The sequence below is a fragment of the Lagenorhynchus albirostris genome, chromosome 2 (assembly GCF_949774975.1).
Source record: "Lagenorhynchus albirostris chromosome 2, mLagAlb1.1, whole genome shotgun sequence".
Lineage (NCBI taxonomy): Eukaryota > Metazoa > Chordata > Mammalia > Artiodactyla > Delphinidae > Lagenorhynchus > Lagenorhynchus albirostris.
The window spans coordinates 40,491,705-40,512,513 of record NC_083096.1 but is presented as its reverse complement, the minus strand read 5'-3'; the positions used below and the strand labels follow the sequence as shown (position 1 = coordinate 40,512,513).

The window sequence follows — 20,809 nt, the reverse complement described above, 5'->3', positions numbered from 1 at the left end:
TCTCACTGTTGTGGCCTCTCCCGTTGCGAGCACAGGCTCCGGACACGCAGGCTCAGTGGCCATGGCTCACGGGCCCAGCCGCTCCGCGGCATGTGGGATCTTCCCGGACTGGGACATGAACCCGCGTCCCCTGCATCAGCAGGCGGACTCTCAACCACTGCGCCACCAGGGAAGCCCAATGTCATCATTTTTAAGTCAACCAAACAGAAAGTGGTTGCTTGACTACTTCATCAGTCTTAACCGAGTCATTATTAAACTATAAGTTACAGGAAAAGGAGAGAGAAAGTCCAAGGGGATCAGGGTCTTGCCAGTGTGATGCTTACAATTTGGACCGTGACTTGTGGAAACGGGTGTGCGAGTGGCGATGCCTGGTTAGCATCCCTTCACTGCTTCTCTTTATTCTTCACAGCTCTGCCATGACCCACGAGGCGCTAACGCCCTCTCTACCTCTTGCACTTTCAGCCACACACGGTCAGTGGTTGACTCGACTCTCTCCTTCCGTAACTTGAGAGCACTCTCAGAGGGCGGGAGCTCTGTCGTATTCACCTCATGCTATCCCCATGGTCTGCACCAGTGCCTGGGCTGTCAAAACTCTCCATGAAGTATGTCTGGGGTGAAAACCTAAGTTTTTCAATGTGGAAAAAAAAAAGATAAAGAGCTAGCCGTGGCTTTCCAAACTTTTATTTTTTGGCAGTGAAAACTTTGATTCCAAAAGAATCTAACCTAAGCTCCAAAATAAATAAAAGCAAAGCAGGACACCCAAGTAAATTTGCCAGGTTTAGCAAATAGAAATGCCAGATAATACAGTTAAGATTGAATTTCAGAAAAATAAATAATTTCAAAAGGATAAGTATATCCCAAATATTGCATGGGACATACTTATACCAAAGAAAAATTTTTTCATTTGTTGTTTGTCTGATGTTCAAATTTAACTGAGTATTCTCATTGTAACTGGTGGCCCTCTACCCAGACCCCTGCACGCATGGGACCCCCAGGGTGCCCTGGGGTTGTACAGTCTGGTTTGTGAACCACTATTTGAAGAAACATTGTGACTCTCCCACACTGCTGTCCTTCTCCCGTCTCTGGAGCTGCTCTCCCTCTGAGCAGGACCAAGGCTTACTTCCCAGCACCTCTGCGTGCAGCCCAGGTGTCTCTGTGGCCCTGGGCTGTGAGGAAAGGCTGCTGCTAAAATCGGGCTCAGTTTCCTGAAGCATCAGAGTGTTAAGTGTCAGAATGGCTGGAGAGGCAGCCAACATTCATGACAAATAGCTATGCCAGTTCACACAACCATTTCAAGCCCAACATAGATTTCTTCACCCTTTGTTTTCACCAAAGTCCTGACGTTCCCTGAGAGACTGCTGGCTCTTCCGAGAAGGCGTGATGGAGCTGGGGCTGTTCTGCTTCCTCCTCCTTGCTCCCCGGCCCTGTCCTTCTGGGGTGAACAGAGGGGCCACCACATCCAAACCAGTCACCCTGGTTCTGCTGGGCGGATACTGGTGGCCTCTGTGGCACCAAAGCACAGGTGAGTGGGGAGATGTCTCACCTCCCTCTCTTCCGTGCCCCCCTCCTAAGAAAAGCAGTGAAGGGGCTCCTGGGAGCATCACGTGAACTCCTGAATGCCTTCCAGAACGAGCTCGCTCTGGAGAAGGAGAAGGGGAATCTCAGCGCATGATGTCTGCTGATTTTTGCCTGACCACCTTGCACCCCCTTCCCAGATGGTTTGTCCACCAGTGTGTGGTCTTGGTGGGGGGCAGACAGTCCTCTAGGCCCAGGTGTGACTCAGGCTCGGCCCATGGGATGCTCTGCCTTGGGGCTTTGACCCTCGGGGGAGAAGAGGGCAGTCAGAGATGACTCTAAAGGACGTCACCGGATGTCCCTCTGCAGCTCTCGGGTCCCGTGCTTCCCAAACCTGCAGTGCTTTCTGAAACTAGAGACACGGGCACCACTTTTCCTTCCAGGTAAATATATAGGATCATAGTCCCACCATGGTATGTGCAGAAGGGATAAGTATCACTTCTGGGTGGAAATGGTGTTAAAATTCAGTCCATAATTCACCACGATTTTCCCCCCTCTGTCACAGAAGCCAGCAACTCTCCAGATGGTAGCCACTCCATCAGCCTGGGTCCTGGAATGAGGACAACTCAGACAGTCCCAAACCAACTCAAGGCGACCTTTTGGAGTAAACAAGAAAGAAACCGTTTGTTGTGTCAAGGCACTGAGAGGTTGGGGTTGTTTGTTATTATGGCATAACCTCTCCGATCCTGACAGACACCCAGGCACCGTCCGGGACCTCCTGAGTCTCAGTCAGCATGGGAGCTCTAGCTGAGCCATTTTCTCAAGTCCCACAGTCGTGATCTTGGAGATCAGCGAGGTTTGTGAACCCGCACTTCACTCCACACTGATCCTGAGGCACAGCTGAACTGTAGTGGGTTGAGTGGTGACGCCCCCCCCCAAAACATATCCACATCCTAACCCCTGGAACCTGTGAATGTTACATTATTTCAAAAACGGGGCTTTGTAGACGTGATAAAGAATCTTGAAAGAGGAGATCATCCTGGATTATCCAATAAGTACAATGACAAGTGTCCTTCTAGGGGGAGGCAGAGGGAGATTTAAGACAGACACAGAGGAGAAGGCCCTATGAGACAGGCAGAGATTGGAGGGACGTAGCCACAGCCAAGGAATACCGACCACCACCAGCAGCTGGACAGGCAAGGAATGAATTCTCCCCTAGAACCCCAGAGAGGGTGTAGCCCTGATGTCACCTTGATTTCCAGAACTGTGAGAGAATACATTTTTGTTGTTTCAAGCCACCGAGTCTGTGGTACTTTGCTTCAGCTGCCAGTGGACGGACAGCGTCCACTAATCCTCAGGGACCTCCCAGTCTCACAAGGGAAATTGGGGCTGCACCAGAGAGAGCTGGGCAGCAGGGGCAAGGCAGCCAGAGCTGGGCTGACTGCTTGGGAAATGAACTCTGGTGGAGGAGAAGTTTGAGCAGAGGTCTGGGGGGATGTGCACTGGAGCTTAGTAGAGAAGGAGCGGGAGGGTGTTTCAGAAAGGGACAGGTAGGTGTGGACACCAGGATGGGGGCCAGGCAGGTATTCCAGCCACAGAAGAGCAGCAGAATCTGTGCTGGGGATGAATGAATGGAACAGGAGGGCTGGCAAACTTGGTCTTGAAACCCAAGCTGGCCTTCCTTCATATCAATCTTTATAAAGCCAGAATGGTAATTTGAAAAATTGTGCTTTCAAAATAAGCCAAAATAGTTAAATTCAAAATTGTATCTATGCCCTGACCACTACACATATATATATGTGTATATAGATATACACACATATATATACATATATATGTGCATATATACATACAGACAGACCAAAACATAAGAAAATCATGGGATAGACTTAGGAATTTTTTTCCTTCATTTTTTAACTTGTTACTGAAGTTGCAACACTTTAATAAACAAAAGAATCCCAAAATAAGAAGTTCTGGGTTAATATGAAATTAATAATGAACTACTGAGCGTTCTCGAGGAAGGGTGGGGTGGGTGATCAAAATAATGGTTAAGGAAGGTAGTCGGGTCAGTCCTGTGCATAAAGGAGAGGAGACGGAGCGGCAGAGGCCAGGAGACCTACAAAGGGGCCGTGCAACATTCCAGGAGTGAGGTGTAGCGAGGCCCAACTAGGGATGTGTGTGAGGACGGAGCAGTGTCGGAGCAGCGCTCACAGCCTCCGGTAGCTGCCAGGCCAGACGCTCGCTACACTCGACTGCCCTCTAGTGGCCAAATCCGGGAAGCCAGCCACGCCTTTCAAAGCTACCTCCTGGGGATAGAGCATTGCGGGAACGTGAAGAAGGAGCTCCGGGCTTTCTGGTGTCAGAGAAGGCTTCCCAGAGGACACGATGCTTCCTTCCACTGAGCATGGTAATTCTTTATAATGGGGCCAGTCCAGCTGTCAGAGACCTGACAGGCAAGGCATAAGGAATGGCATGGGTAATAGCCTAAAGGCTTGAGCCTATATTGCATCATCAGGGAACGCAAGGTATTTGGTAGGACTGGAGAGCAGGGCTTCTTGTACAGGGTGGTGAAAGGTGAGGCTGAAGAGGGGAGATGAGGCTCTGCCTCCAGTGGGGGTTGAAATGCATCGTAGACAGTGAGAAGGCTTCCAAGGGTTTAAGCAGGGACGTGATACAGGGACAAAAAAAGGTAACATTATTAAATTTGCACTTCAGAAAATCAATCTAGCAAAAGTGTGGAATATGGGCTGGTGGGAGGGGGACCAGTTAGTCCAGGACCGAATGCACACTGAGGGTTGAGAACCCTGCATCTGAAGGTCTTTGCTGTTCACCCCCTGTGCTCGCTCCTGAGGGCTTGCAGGACTGGAGAAGTGGTAAAGTGGCAGAGAACTGAAAGGCAGTTAACTTGTGAAGATAAGCACAGGAAACAGGTGACCCGACAGAACTGTGCTCTAGAGAATGATGGGTCTTAATTTATTGAGTGCTCTTGAACCTGAGGACCAACCTGCTGACTTTGGGTGGGAGTGTTTTGAATTCTACCTTTGATCTCTCTTGGTGCAGGGCTCTTCGTTGCCATATGGCGTCTCTGGGGGTTTCACACTAGCCACCCCTTATACCCCACATAATAGGAGCTGCTCTCTGCTTTATACTGCCCGTCGCTGGCTGGAGTTGGAGCCTAATTTGTGTGGCCAGGTGAGCTGCCTTCCTGTTTAGCACCAACAGCTGGCATATTGATTAGGTCACAACCCTAACAACTAAATACTGTTATGTTCCCATTTTACAGATGAGGAAATCAAGGCCCAGAGAGGCAGAGGGACTCACCCACAGTCACACAGCTGAGGTGACAGAACCAGAACTGGGAGGCTGGCTCCTGAGTCTGTGCTCTTAACCACTTGCCATTTGACCCTCTTTGTGCTGGTTGCACAACGATGCCCAGAACCACATTGAGGAGTGTTTTGCCTTTAACCATCTTCTATCCTGTTCACCACCCTTGTTCAACCTGTTTCCCACTCCCTGAAGGGTATTTAATGGCTAAATGAATCCCAATCAAATATTAACTAGAAGAGAGGCACCTGAGCCTTCTCCCCCGGAACCTTCCCTTTCTGCTCAGAGTCCCAGTGTTTGTCACAGCATCTGTGTTTGCAGAAGGTTCATGGGTGCAGACATCCCTGCAGGACGGATGGGAGGACACAGCCTCTGGTCTGGGGAAATTTATGTCTAAAGGGAGCCGAGACGGATGAACTATTCCGTTTGCTCCTTTTGCTCTCTATCAAGCACAGTCAGCTAGTGTTTTTTAAACTGTGAGTCGCCACACATCAGTGAATCATGACAACCTTTTAGTGCGTCTCAAATCACATTTTATTTACAAGAAACTAATTAAAATTTAAAATATCATGTGCATTTTATGTAGCATGGTTAAGAATTGTTTTAGGGGGCTTCCCTGGTGGCACAGTGGTTGAGAGTCTGCCTGCCGATGCAGGGGACACGGGTTCGTGCCCCGGTCCGGGAAGATCCCACATGCCGCGGAGCGGCTAGGATGTGAGCCATGGCCGCTGAGCCTGCACGTCCGGAGCCTGTGCTCCACAATGGGAGAGGCCACAGCGGTGAGAGGCCCGTGTACCGCAAAAAAAAAAAAAAGAATCGTTTTAGGAAATTTTATTTTAGCTGTGTGCACCTGCATGTGTGTGTGTGCACACGCACACTTGGCTACGATATAAAATATATTTCTTACTGTGAGTCCAGTCAAAAAAGTTAAAGAGCCGCATAGCTAAATGTTTTTCTCCTCTGCTTTCACAATACTTGTTTACAGGAGCTTTACAACCCATGTTTTTTTTTTTTGCTCGAGTTAATCTGAAAGTGAGTTTCTATCAGCCAGTCTACACTGGCCATGATGGAACAGAGGGGTGAGGGGTGCTAAGACAGCACACGGAGGGAAGCTGTTGGCCACAGAGCCGGGGTTCCACTCCTCGGCCACCAAATGCACCACCCAGATGATGACCCAGCGCGTCACCTGCTTAACTGAAGTCACCTGTGCTTCATTAAAACCTTGAGGCCTGTGAGCAAGTTAAATTGTTTGAATTAACACAGCTTGTTGGAGCCAAACTTAAGCTATATTTTCATAGGGCATATTTGTCGTTAAAATCCTACTGTAATATTTATATTCAAAAAATCCAGTTAATGAATTTGTCGTTTATTCTTCCCTGCTTCGAATCAACCAGTCCTGGCATATTTATAGGACTTCCTCCTCGCATCCCAGGCACAGACCCTCGGCTGTGTGGTGTGCACGGGAGGCTGGTCTGGCCGGCCCCGGGCATCACAGGCCTGCTTTGGCAGCCTCGCGGAGGCCCCTCCTCCCGCCCCGCCCCTGCCCGGCTCCACTCTGAGGCCCTGAAGCTGGCTCTTTATTCAGGAAAGACAGCCTTCCACTGTAGGGCAGCCCAGACCCTGGGGTCCCTGGGATCCCCCGTGCTGAAGCCAGAGAAATGCCCCCACATCTGTAACACATTCATCTTTCCTCAGCAAGCCTGACACTCCTGACCCACCTTCTGGGCAGGGTGGATCATTATAGAAGTTAGAACATGAAATCAGACAGCCTGGATTCTCATCTCAGATCTTCTGCTGATAAGATAATGCCTTTGGGCACGTTGTGTAACCAAACCAAGGTTCAGCCGCCTCACCTGTGAGATGGAGGCTGCCAATAGCACCTATTTCATCATGGTGCCGTAGGGGGAAATGACGTAACACAGGTAAGGCGTTTGAGCTCCATACTTAGCAAACGGTAAGTGCTCACTAAGTGTTACGGGCCATTACGGTAATGATTATGATTGTTACAACAGTCTTCCAGGCAGCCTCAGGGTGGCTGTAGTCTGAGAGCCACACAGGGCCCCTCCAGGTTAACTCCCAGCGTCCATCTCTCCATCACCCACTGACTTTCCCGCCTTAAGCCCTGTCGCTTCCCACAGGGCCCCTCATCCCTGCCGCTTTCTCGCCTCTTCATGGCCCACTACCCACCTCTCAGCTTCACTTCCTCCGTTCTAAAGCCGGCTTTGAAGCACACGTCTCCTCAGTCCTTGCCGTGGCCTGAACAAGGTAACGTGGGGTGTGGTGTGAGAGGCCCTGGGTTCGAGTCCTTGCTTTGCTTTTTCCTGTCAGGAAGCACGGCTGTTTGCTTCAAGTAAATCAAGACAGGCTGGAGAGGGATCCTGAGCCTGAGACTGTACTAAAAGGGAGGGTCCTGCCGGTCAGGCAAAGCCCAGGGCCGAAGGTGTGTGACAAGGGCTCCCGGCTGTGGGGCGTCCAGCAGGCAGAAGGAACACTGACTCAGGGAGGGAGTGGACTGGAGGCAGGCAGGCAGACCCTGCCATCTCCTGGACGGGGCTCAAGGAGCCTGGAGGGGTCAGGGGACCCACAGTGGGAACCGGGCCTTGGGTTGGGGAACTGAGGTCAACGCCCAGACACGTGAACTGGGCAGGTCTTGTTTTTGTGGGAAAAGTTTGGATGCACACCGGGTGGCTGAAGGGTCACCATCTCCGGAATCCACATGGCGCCAAAGGACATAATGCAAGGATGGATTGGCTGTGGTGGTCCGCACCGGGCCCTGCTCCAGATCCACCTGGATTCACTCCCCGCAAAGGGAGCTACGTGGAGAGAGGCCTCGCTGGTCCCTGAGGCTTCCTGTGTCCAGACTAGATGGGTATGGGCTAGCCAGAACAGGGTCAGAGCTGGCTTAGCTCTAGCGGAGCCGGGAAGGCAAAGGCCTGGGAAATAGAGTCACGAGGAAATACTGTGCTGCTCAGAGACACATGTCCTCTGAGCCTCCTTTAACTCATTTCTGTGAGACAGAAATAGTGATGAGATCCCCAATACCTAAGCTCCTGGGTGTATTATGGAGATGAATGTAAGAAGCAGTTTGGAAATAGCTGAACTAATGTTCTTATATTGTCATTACTGTCCCTTGTGTAAGTACACAAGGATTTTACTAAATTTCACTACAGTGTAAATTGATACAACACATCGGGGAATTCACGAGGGTTCCTGAAATCAGACAAGGCTTCTGAGCAGGAATGGCACTGAGAATGGGCCCAGCCGTGGTGACAGTAAGTATCTGTGTGGGAGATGAGGGAAGGGAGTTACCTAGGCTCAAAACCGGTGACACAACTGGGCTTGAATTTTCCTGAACCAGGTGCCTGCCTGCCTCGGTGCTCAGGGGCGGTGCTGCCGTGACTGGGGACCCCAGCCTGAGGCCTGCCTCCTCTGAGTCAATCCTGGGCGTGTCTGGGGAAGGCCTTTGGTCAACGTGGGCAGACCAAGTTCAGTCGTGGAGCAGCAGAGCTGATTCAAGGCTACCCCTGGGGTTAAAGGAGCCGAGGCAGGGGAATGGGCATCACACCGGCACGTCTCTTACATTTGAAGAGATTCTGCGGGCTTGTAGTTTTCAGAGCCCCTCATACCTTTCATCCTCTCAACAACTCAGCCCAATTATTATCCCATTTTTAACTGCATAGGCGAATAGGACTCCGAGCGATTTGCCTAAGGGCAAACGGCCAAGTTGGGACTAGAACACAGACGCTGGAGCCCAGATCCAACCCATGTCCCCAGAACATTTGGAGCTCAGTGTCCCAGGATGGGGGCAGGAGCCAGGATCAGACCCAGGCTGTGGCCAGTAGCTCAGAGGACCAGAACCTGGCAGTTCCAAGCACAAAGTCATGTGCCGAATGTCTTGATGGGTTGAAACCGTGTCTGGTGGCAGCATACGAGAGATATGTCCTTTCTTTTTTATAGTTTTCTGTATTGATCAGAATTTTTGCATAAACAAGCTTTATGTTTATAATCAGACAAAAACATAACCTTATTTTTCTGGGGCTTGGGTGGTAGAAATCTGCATAGAGCCGAGTTAGGGCCCTTCATCGGCCAGCAGCTGCTCTTGTGGGCAGGGCTCTGGCCCTCATCGTACCTGAGTCCCCTGATGCTCTTTTCCTGATGATGGTTTCAACACTTCTAATTTCCAGTTCTCTCAGCTCAGTCCCCTTTCTGGCAACCACAGCTGCCCTCCCCCATCCTTTGAGGGTTTTCCAGCAAACCTTTGCACTCAGTTCCTTGGCAGAAGATCAGGGGATCACATGGCTGAGTGACTGCTGTTTTCTGAACCATGGAATGGAAAGAAACACTACACACAAAGCCAGCACACAGACCCTCTGTTGCAAGCCTGGTAATAGCGCGGCGTGGAAGTGATTCATCTGAGACCGCCTGGCGTGTGCACACGCATTGGAGCGAGGTCAGTGCAGTGTTCACCTTCTCCAGTGACTAATGGGGCTTCTCAGGCAGAGGGAAGCCCCAGGCCCCTCCTAGGTACACCATGGAGCCTAGCAGCCCTGTGCCCCAGGCTCTGGGGCTGCCAGAGAGGTGTCTGGGGAAGTCATAGACAGGCTGGGGCAGGAGGTGAAAAGGGTGGAAGATTTGGGGGATGGGGGTGGGAATTACGGGAGGAACTAGGCAGACAGGTGTAGGTAGAATGTGGTCAGCCTCTCCTGAAAACCAGGAAACAGTCTCTGACGTCTCCACTTCACATCCCAGAAACACCCCAGGGCCCACCAGGTACGGGAGACACACACTCACCAATGTCAGAACGCACCTAGTAAATAATTCATGCACTCAAGGAGTCCCTATGAAGTCCAGGCATGGTCTCAGTCCTTGACTTCAGCCTCCCAATAGCCCTATGAGAACGCCAGTGAACCCATATGGCAGATGAGAACATTCTGCACAGAAACATGAAGTAACTTGCCCAAGGTCACACAACCAGCTAAAGGGAATTCTAACCCAAGTCACCCCATTCCAGAGTCTGCGCCGAGCCCCCCCTGTAGGCCAGGCACTGCTCTACACATACATTATCTGTCAATGTCCTCATAGCAACAATGCGAAAAGGTATTATTATCCCCACTTTAAAGATGTGACAGCTAACACTCAGAGAAGTTAAGTATGTTGCCTGAAGCCACACAGCTGGTATGTGGTGAAGTGGGGACTCACCCAGGTCTGTCTGACTCCAAAATCCATGATCTTTACAGGACATCTATGTTCTCATCATTTTCTGGGACCGTGCCCCTCTTTTCTGTGTCTCCCGCTCCCCTACCTGTGGTTTGGATTGGTTAGAGCTTGACGCAACAGTAGTAGCCTCTTGGTTATTCCACACAGGGTCCTCTTGTTGGAGAGAGAGGGGAGAGGTTGTGGCCCAGTGCTAATGGACCGACTTGGAGAGTTTGGGGCAGGTGGGGAAGGATGAGGGAGGTGAGGCAATGCCGGCTAGCCAGCAGATCCAGTGGATCTCACCAGGCTCCGTATCAAAATCCCCTTTTAGGAAACACAGAGGCTAGGCGTGGTGGAGGTCTGGGTGTGGGGGGAGGAGGGTGACTCCAAGGGGCAGCTAGGGCTGAGAAGCCCTCATCACATCCAGGGCCATTCTCTTCCCCATGGAGCACTTCCCCTTGGAATCAGCCCGAAACTAGAAGGTAAATTTGGGATCCCAAACTCGTAGTCCATAAGCCTCATAGATAGATTAGATGTAGGTTTTGTTTGGCTGGATTTATTTCTCTTGTTGTCACTTAAAGTTGATGTCTTTAAGCAACATGTGCATTCTCCAGTTTGCCACAGACCCCACCACTCCCTATTGCCTCACACCATCCCACTCAGTCAAGTTACCATGTTACTGTGGCCCATGATAACACTGGAGTCTGAAACCCTTGAGACATAATTTGGTATCAGCGTTGCACCTGGGAGAAAAAGAAAATAGATGTGCCTCCTAGACCAAAATGAAGACACTGAGGTGCTGGGAAGGCACAGTCAGGTCCCCCCTGAGCAGCTGCTCCTGGAACAGTCAGTTGTAGCTGGAGCAGAGCTCAAAATTTATTACAGTCTCTGTTTCTCTGGGACCTGGACCCATGTATTAGTATCCTGTGGCTGCAGTAACAAATGACTACAAACTTAATGGTTTAAGACAACATACGTTTATTATCTTACAGCCTGGAGGCCAGATCTCCAAAATCAGTGTCACTGGGCTCAACTCAAGGTGTTGGCAGAGCTGCATTCCTTCTGGTAGCGCTAGGGGGGAAACCCGTTTCCTCGTCTCTTCCAGCTTCTAGAGGCGGATGTCATCATCGTCCCCAGAGTTAGGGTGGGGAAACTGAAGCTCAGAGGGTTCAGCATTGTTGCAGGCAGTTCAGGGACAGAAGGTACATGCAAAACAGAGGCTGAAGGGCTTGATGAAAAGACTATGTACAGAAGTGTGGGCAGAGTCAGGGGACCAGCATGGGCTGGTGGGCACCCAGAGCCTGCAAAGCAGGAGGCTTTTGCCGCCCTAGGCCTCTAGGATCTGGTGTGTGCTGTAGCTATAGGAGAGGGTTGCCCATGAGGAGCGGGCGCCTTTGGGAGAGACGTCAGCCATTGCCAAGCCCCAGCCCAGCAGGGAGAGCGTCTGCACCTCACTCTCCTCTCATCCAGCTGAAGCCAGAGACGGAGGGAGCCCACCAGTGCAGCTTTAGGCCAGCCTCAGGGACATAGAGCTGGAGGGCCCAGTGGGGAAGAGTACAGCATCTTCCTTGGGGTCATACAGGCAGTGAAGAGCTGGCTCTACACTGGTTCTTATTAACCCAGAGGAGATTTCTGGCAGGGAGAGAGACACCTGGTGATAGTTTGGCCTTTTGCCTTTAAAATCATTTCATGCTGCTGAGTCCCCACTCCATCTATCCCACCAATCTGCCCCCACACACAAAAAGAACACCTTTGGGTTCAGGTTGCCCACCCAACTCCACTAACTGATTTGGGCTCAGTTAATCCAAACTGGACAAAAGGACTCCATTTCAACCAGAACCAGGCATATCTAGAAAGCAAACTCGGCAGCAAACAAAAATTTATAAAACCAAACATGCAACGCACGTTGAAGAGAACTGGCTTGAGATGACCCGTTGCTTTGGGTCACCTCAGTCATTGATGCCCACATGTGTGGAAAACCAAGCCCTGAGTTCATTATTGTACATGCTTGGAGTCTGTCACATGGAAATGCATGTCAATGGACACACCCACAGGTGGAAGGACATGTAAAGGCATATCCTTGGCTTTCCTAAGTTAGAAATTATTTTATTGGGCCTGGCTTCAAAGGGGGCCAGAGGTCATTGGTGGGGAAGGAGGAGAATCTTCCTTTTCTTCATTTATTTATTGCTTGCATGATTTTTTCCTGCAGGCACCAATGACCTCTCTAGTACAAAAATGTTTCCAAGAAGGCTGATGATCAAGGCAGCCTGGGGACACGTGCAACCTGGAACTCACTGCTCTCCAGACCCTCTGCTTCTTTGTAAGGTTGACAGGCCTTCTCTAAGTGGACAGGTAAGGATGTGGGGTGGCACGAGGAGAGGAACAGGCTACAAAGGGATCTGCACGTCCACAGCTCCCCTTCTGGAGCTGCAAACCTGTTATTTTGCATTCTTCTGACGGTGCTGCCCTGTGCAGCTCCTGATCTGACACAGGCTTCTTTCCCACCCCACCACTAATGTGAGGCTCCCCACTTCCGGCCTCCCACTCAGCTGACAGTCCCCCCCAGGCCAGGCAGCCCACATCCTGCCCTGCTTCCCCTGGGATGAAGGCTGGGTCTTGTATCCTCCCTGGATTGGGGCAGCCAGGTTAGCTCACCAGGTTGAAGGGTGGAGATAGAGAGATTCATATCCTGGGACTAACTCTGAAAAGCCCAATGTTATGCCCAACAGAAAAGCTCTGCTGTCCCCAAAGCCCCTGGAGCCATCTCAGGGTGGCCAGGGACACCTGACAAAAGCCCTAAACCCCACACAGTACCAGGGTGGTGGGTCTGGCTGTGACCTCCCAAATAAACCCCTGCCCACGACTGAGCTGGTGACTCTCCAGTTCCTGTCAAGCTCGGCTCAGAAGCACCGACCCAGCTGCTAGCCTAACACCCCAGGACAGCCCTGGCCCTCATTCTCACCTAGGGACAGCGACTAGAGCCACAGCAGTACCTTGTATGTGAACAGCACTAGACAGTGTTCAAACCACCATGAGCTCCACATAAAACCCCACAAGGAAGGACGGGCAGAGGTGCCACCTGCATTTGCACAGGTAAGGAATTGGAGCCAGTTACCTGGGCCCCATGCTGATGAGTGGGAGCCAGAACCAGAGCCTTTGGACTCCCAGGCAAGGGCTCTTTCCCTCAGAAAGCAGTACTTCCTGGTGTACGTCGTGCTTCTGGGACCCCCAATGCCCCTGCGTCTGAGAGCCAGGGAAGCCCAGCCTCCGGACTTGGTGCCCCCGACGCTGTGCACGCAGCCCTGAGCTAGCCCTGGCCACTGCCCTCTCCAGCTGACGACACGCAGCGGGCTCGAGGCTGCAGTCCTGCTGTGATGTGGCCACTGTGGGCCCCTGCCTCCAGCCCACGGCCCTGGTTGAGGACCTAGAAGGTCATGTGAACAGAGGAGAGCTGTGGGCTTAGGATAGGCCGAAGGTTTGCCAAGTTTTGAGGCCACAGAAGCATGTCCTTCAAATGCACGCCCATTCAAACCAGAGGAGCAACACCGACGAAGGCCCGGCTGGGCCCTGCCTCCCCGACCCGGCCAAGGCATCCCCCTTTTCCCCAGGCCCTGGAGCCACCTGCAAGGAACACCTAGGTCACTTCATCGAACAGCTGTAAACGCCATCCCAGAGCCCTCCTGGCTGGGCGCTCCCTGCCTTGGGGAGCCCTTGCCTGTTCTGGTTCAACACCCGCTCTCTGCCCGCCAGAGTCCCAGAAACCCCCGTGGGGTTGTGTCCCCGAGCGTGCCAGTCTTCAGGGGGCGGAGGACAGCGAGGAAGGGGCAGGGGACCGCTTTCTGATTCTTCTCCCCTAGAAATCCTGCCTGAGGCTCTAGTATCCAGAGGGAGGCAGAGGAGAAATGGTTCCTGCGTGTGGGGGCCTACCCCGCTGCTGGGGAGCGTGTAGGGGGTGCACACACACATACACACACAGGTGCAGAAGCAGGTCCAAAAGAGAAACCCCATAAAAGCAAGCCCAGGCTCCCCCAGCCACGCAGAGCAACACATCCCAGTGAAGGGCTGCTGGAGTGAAGGTGGGCCAGAGCCCGGGTGAGGCAATGGGACGTCCTCCCAGGAAAGGCCTGGGGGGAGAAAGGAAGACCCCTGAGGCCGATCAGGTCACACACCTCAGCCAGCAGGAGAATGCCAGGCAGCCTGCGCTTGGCACGCGGGTGGGGCAGGGATGCTTCTCCCAAGTGTGCCCTGAGCTGGTAGTTTGGGTTGGGGTGAGTGAGGGTTACGGGGGCAGGGCGGGCAGCCTGCCAGCGGGGACCCACAGCAAAGGCATCAAATGGGAGAGGAGACAAGTAAAAGACCTTGTGAAGCAGAGGGGAAGAAGCCTTCTACCCACAAGGTTAAAAAAACAAAACAAACAAACAAAACAAATGGGAGAGGAACCGGCACCCCCCCCCTCACCCGCCCCGGGTCCCGTACCCAGCCCCTGCATGTAGCCAATGTTAAACAAATGATGTTTGAATGACAGAAGGAAAGGAGGAAGGAGGGGAGGGAGGGAATGGATCTGTTTAGCTGCATCATTCTCCTTACTGAGGGAGGAAAAGAAGAAATAAGACAGTCATCAATGAGGACTATTTTTTTATTGAACAGTTTTACTGAATAAATGGTTTCGAGCTTGTAAACATTAAAGCCTCTGAAAAGAAACAGTGACACGAATTCTGGAGAATTCTGAGTTCAAGGAGCTTCCGGACCGGTGCTGAGTAAGAACCCCACCCCCGTGACCCCCTCCGCGGAGCTGCAACAACCCGGGCGACCAGGGCTTCCCAGAAGGGCCACCTCCCTGCCCCACACACAGCTGGGAGCCCAGCCAGCCTGAGAGGTGGGCGGGATCCTGAGCTTCCTGCCAAGGGCCAGCGGGGCCCAGGGGTCTGTCGCACGGGCCTGACTCTCAGGCAAAGCTCATCTCCGAATCCCCTCCCCAGCTCGGCTCCAGTGGGAGGGCCTTCCAACCCTGACAGCGCTTTCCTCCCCTAATTGTCCCCCTGGAGACGCCTGAGGCCACGCCCCAGCACTGCCTGTCCCGGACCCACGTCCTCCTTCTCGGAGCCTGGACTCAGAGCTCCCCGGAGCGAGAAGGTTCCTGAACAGGCTGGTCAGGCCTCCACCCTTTTCTGGCTGATGGTGTGAGGGGGCAGGGCAAACGGGTGATCCTGGGCACAAGAATGCTGTGTGTGCCTTGTGGAAAGAATCTGTGAGTGAGATAACCTTCGTCCTCACACAGAACAAGGCTCCGCGTTTAGGGGCATCTTCTGGGCCCTACCCTGTGGGCGGCGCCTGTGCTTCTGCTGCTCACCTGCACCCCTGCTTCAGCGGGGCTTGAGGGGCGGGCGAACCAGACTGTCCGAGGCAGGGGTGAGCGTTCAGCCATGTGTAGGCTCGAGGTGGGAGGTGGGCGTCCCAAGTGACCCAGAGCTGAGAGCTCAGCTTCAGGCCTAACACAGGCCCAGCTGTATAGGCCTCTCTGAAAACTGTGCCGCTTCTGCAGAGCCGCCGGGCCCACCACCTTGGAGGATGTCCACGACAGAGTAGGCAGTGGTGGAGGGAGGTCTGCGGCTGCAGAACATCCGTTCCCTGGCCTGTCCTCACAGCCCTCCATCCACTCGCCCCTTCGGTTCCCACCCCCAGATGCCTGTCCCCCGTCCCCACTGAAAACACCGTCCCCGGCTGTCACCCCACCTCACAAAAGACAGGCGTCTCCACCGCCGGCCCAGCACACCGTCCTGGCCCTTCACCTGAGATGACTCTCGAGGACCCCCTCCATGTCAGGGCCCAGGAGGGGCAGCGGGCACCCCTGTTCTCACAGCCTGAAACCCTGAGCCCTGCAGGGAGGCTTGCTGGGGTGCCTGGGGCGCTGGGGTGAGGGCTTGGGCCTGGCTCCACAAAGCCACCGCTTTGTCTAACTAGGTGTGAAGGGGGCCTCTGTGACCCAGGCTGAGGACCAACCCACCAAACGTGATTTCTGCGGGGAAACCAGTTCTGAATCCTGAGCCACCCGCTTGCAGAGGTGCGCGTGTCCAGGATTTGCGGTGATTTGGGTGCTGAGCGGAGGGCAGAAGGCATGGCCCAGACCCACGGTGGCTGCCTACCATGGGCACACGCCCAAGCTGCTCTCCCGGCCCCCCAGGCCTGCACCCTCGCCCTCAGTCTGTCTTCTGCAGCTCCCATCATCCCTTCCAACTTCTGCTGCCCGTTACCAAAAGACCCAGCACATCGCTGGACCAATGGAGCTTTGAAAACACAGTCGATCCTCACTGTTCACGGATTTAATATTTGCAAATTCACCTAGTCACTAAAATGTTTTACCCCAAAATCAATACTCAGGGGTCCTTCATGGTCCTTCATGGACACATGCAAAGTGGTAACAACTTGAACTGCCTGACAGCACATTCCCAGCTGAGGTCCCAAGGTGATACTCTGCCTTCTCATTTCAGCTCCCCTGCTGGAAACAAGTCTAGTTAGTGTCACATTTTTAAACTTTTGTGCTTTTGATGATTTCAGAAGGATGTTCCTAAGCACAAGAAGGCTGTGATGTGCTTTATGGAGAAAAGATAAGTGTGAGACAAGCTTGGCTCGGGTGTGAGTTATTGTGCTGCTGGCCATGAGTTTGACATTACTGAATCAACAACATATATTCGAGTGTCTTTAAACAGAAATACACATAAAACAAGGTTGTGTATTAATCAGCGGATGAAGCTTGTGTCCAGAGGCTCACAGGAGCCTAACCCTGTATTTCGTCTAGGGGCAAAGGTTTAGTGTTTGTTAGGTCAGTGTTCCCCCAACTTTACAGAGCGTAACTACCCCAAACAATGAGAATCCACCATCCAGGTGCTATGCCTGGGCCCACCCGGATTTAGCTTATCAGGATCTCCTGGGCTTGGGGCCCAGCATCTGTGTTTTTCAAAGCTCCACAGGTGATTCTGTTGCAGGGCCTGGGTGGGAGCCGCTCCAGTGATTCCTTGAAGCACCCATGTTAGACCTGCTGGGCCTGGATGGTGGCAGCCCTGAAACAACCTTCCGGCACCACTGGGAGGTGATGTGTAGTGTGATTTGGTGAAGAGGACACAGGACTGCCACGGTCATTGGGACCTGAAGAGTCTGTGTGACTTCAGGCAGGTCGTCTAACGCTCAGGGCCTCAGCTTCCCCACTGATATCATGAAGGTAATAACACCTGTGCGTGGTGGGGTTTTGCTCTGACATTCAAGCATGTTTTGTGGGCTGGGACACCAGGAGTCCACTGGTCTCTTTTGAGAGAGAACTTGTTCCCAGAGGAAAGGAGATGGCCTCGGCCGAGAGTGATGAGCACGTGTCTGGGGAGGGACAGCCTGGGGGACCACCCCTTAGGTTCCACCTCCTGGGCTTTTCTGGCAGCAAGATTCAGACTCAGTCAAGTAACTTCAGGAAAAGAGGTTTTATGGGAAAGAAAGATGTTCCTGGGAAAGGAAACGGAAACCCCCTGGATCCCAGCAGCCAGTCTCTGTCCCTCCCCCAAAGGCACCGAGTCTCCTGTCCCCTCTCCTCCCCCTGCCCAGTTTCCGCCTCAGTGCTGGTCACTCTTGGTTGTGTATCTCAGGAGTGCTTCTCTCAGCTAGCTCAGTTTCTGCGACCCTCCACTGGCGTTTTCCAAGGCAGGAACGAATGGGTCCACCTTTCTGGGGCACGGTTGCTGCAGGGGTGGGTGACCGTGTGGGACTGGCCACCACCCTGTGCCTCTGTCCTGCGGCAGATCCTCCCGAGCCCTCTGCGGCCCGAACACACGCACAGAGTGACGAGGGAAGCTTCTGGAGCAGCCCAGGGCCTGGCCTCCCGAAAAGCTCTGTGGGCAGAACAGGCCAGAGGTGGGATGCCACCTGTGGGGTGGGTGCTGAGACACTGGAGCTGAGGTGGCACGTGTCCCCTTTCCCCTCAGCGTCCCTTCTCCTGACACGCAGAGGCCCACACAGGGAGGAGCTGAGAACAGACCACTGACCTCTCCAGGACAAGCCGGCACCTCTTTCACAGGGGGCAGCAGTTACAAACCACCTGCGGGGGTAGAAAATCTGCTTTTGATCTTTCCTCAGCCCCCTGTGGCCCAAAAGGCCCCCAGAGGCCAGGACATGGCTTGAGCCACCTGACACTGGTGTCGGAAAACCTAAACATGTATCATGGAGGTGGCACTGCAGGAAGCATCACCACCCCGAGGGCGAGGCCAGGGAGGGGAGCTTGGAGGACTGTCAAAATTTAGAAACGGGGGCACGCCCCACAGGGCGGGGACCCAGGAGTCTGGGCTGGCGGCCCCCGTCAGCCGGTGTGACTTCTCTGGGGTGGAAGGGGCGCAACGATGTTGGTTCTGCAAGTGCTGGAGAACTGCAAACTGGATTTAGCTGCTGCTGTGGGGAGGAACCCCGCTGCTGGGCAGAGGAAGCCCCGGCTGTGGTGCCGCTCGCGGGGCGGGAGCTGAGCAGGACAGAGCCTGTCTCCCTCCAGCGCGCCACGCCTCTGCTCGCGCCTCCTACTGGCAGAGTTGAACCGCGAGCAGCTGCCAAAGCCAAAAGCTGTCGCCGGGTCCCCGCGCCTCGGACGCGGACCGGAGAAAGACCAGCGCTCCCGGAGCGCGAGCTGGGCCTGTTCTGCACGTGTGTGCACGTGCGCGCGCACACACACACACACACACACACAGGTATACACACCGATAATACACAGACACACACGGAGACACACACAGGTACACACAGATATACACACCGATAATACACACACACACAGATATACACACCGATAATGCACACACACATAGAGATATACACACCGATACATACATACACACAGAGAGATATACACACACAGATATACACATAGATACACACACAGACACACAGATACACACACACAGATATACACACTGATACATACAGACAGATACACACACAGACACACAGATATACACAGAGACACACAGATATACACACTGATAATAGACACACACACAGATACACACAGATATACACACCGATAATACACACACACACAGATATACACACTGATAATACACACACACACAGAGATATACACACCGATACATACAGACAGACACAGATATACACACAGACACACACACCGATACACACACACAGATATACACACCAATAATACACAGACACACACAGAGATAAACACACCGATACATACACACAGACACACACACAGATATACACATAGATACACACACAGACACACAGATACACACACACAGATATATACACCGATACATACATACAGACACACACACAGATATACACACAGACACACACACCGATACACACACACAGATATACACACCAATAATACACAGACACACACAGAGATAAACACACCGATACATACACACGGACACACACACAGATATACACATAGATACACACACAGACACACAGATACACACACACAGATATACACACCGATACATACAGACACATACACAGATACACAGACACACAGATATACACAGAGACACACACAGATACACACACAGATATACACACTGATAATAGACACACAGATACACACACAGATATACACATCAATAATACCACACACACAGAGATACACACTGATAATACACAGACACACACAGAGACACACACAGATATACACACAGGTACACACACACACACAGATATACACATCGGTAATACACGGACACACACAGATATACACACTGTTAATACAGACACACACAGAGATATACACACCAATACATACACGTAGACACACACAGATATACACACAGATACGCACACACAGATGTACACACCGGTACGTACACACACACACACACACACACACACAGATATACACACCGATACGTACACACAGACACAGAGATACATACAGATAGACACAAACACACACACAGATACACACACAGAGATAAACACACAGATAGACACACACAGATACACACACACACCACACACAGATATACACACACAGGTACACACACACAGACACACACAGAGATATACACACAGACACACACAGATAGACACACAGATATACAGATAGACACAGATACACACACACAGATAGACACACAGACACACACACAGATAGACACACACAGATATACATACACAGATATACACACACACCACACACAAATATACACACACAGATACATACATACAGACATACACACAGATACAGACAGGTACACACAGACAGATACACACCACACACACAGGTATACACAGACACACAGATACACAAATACACACACACACATAGATACACAGACAAAGATATACACACACACCGAAACCACAAGCTCCCTCCCTGCAGGCTGGATTGTGGGTCCTGCCCCTTGAGTGTCAGAGCTAAGTCAGCAAACCTCATGGCCTTGACTTGGGGGAACTTCTCTGATTCTGAACCGCCAGCCCCTGGGCCCATTACCGCCACACCCCCAAACAGCCCCATGGTTTGAGATCCTGTATCAACAGGAAGCTCAAAATTCTCCGTCTCTGGAGGATCATCTGGGCCTGGTGGGTAGGCGACATCGGCGGTGCCCACCCCTGTTCTGGAGGAGAGTCCCAGGAGCTGAGATAGAGCCAACCGTGCACTAAATTGCTCATCATGCGGGAAACACGATGAAACTCCTTTACCAATAGAAGGTATGGGCTAAAAGCGTTCTTCAGGGCTCCTTTTAAATGTCACTTTCTCGGAGAGATCGTCCCAGCCCGC

At 52.4% G+C, this 20,809-nt stretch overlaps 1 protein-coding gene and 1 long non-coding RNA gene across 14 annotated transcripts in view; both read left to right on the top strand.

Moving 5' to 3' along the window:
* Positions 1 to 6,302, top strand: part of LOC132509720 (uncharacterized) — a 93,510-nt gene extending 87,208 nt beyond the window's left edge. For 7 of the 13 annotated variants that reach the window (XM_060131117.1, XM_060131073.1, XM_060131063.1 and 4 more), the window contains 3 exons: positions 1,336 to 1,522; positions 1,885 to 1,958; positions 2,081 to 2,809. In XM_060131117.1, the coding sequence (XP_059987100.1) occupies positions 1,336 to 1,522; positions 1,885 to 1,958; positions 2,081 to 2,250 (431 nt within the window). In that variant the 3' untranslated portion in view covers positions 2,251 to 2,809. Of the gene's footprint in view, positions 1 to 1,335; positions 1,523 to 1,884; positions 1,959 to 2,080; positions 3,923 to 4,575; positions 4,708 to 4,798 lie in introns of those variants that run through there. The other 6 variants (XR_009537123.1, XR_009537118.1, XR_009537126.1 and 3 more) reach the window with 2 other exon arrangements.
* Positions 6,303 to 8,306: 2,004 nt separating this feature from the next.
* LOC132515768 (uncharacterized) lies at positions 8,307 to 14,458 on the top strand. The gene is made up of 3 exons (XR_009539180.1): positions 8,307 to 9,289; positions 12,245 to 12,355; positions 13,002 to 14,458. It is a non-coding gene; the product is annotated as an uncharacterized LOC132515768 (long non-coding RNA).
* The last annotated feature ends 6,351 nt before the right edge of the window (positions 14,459 to 20,809 follow it).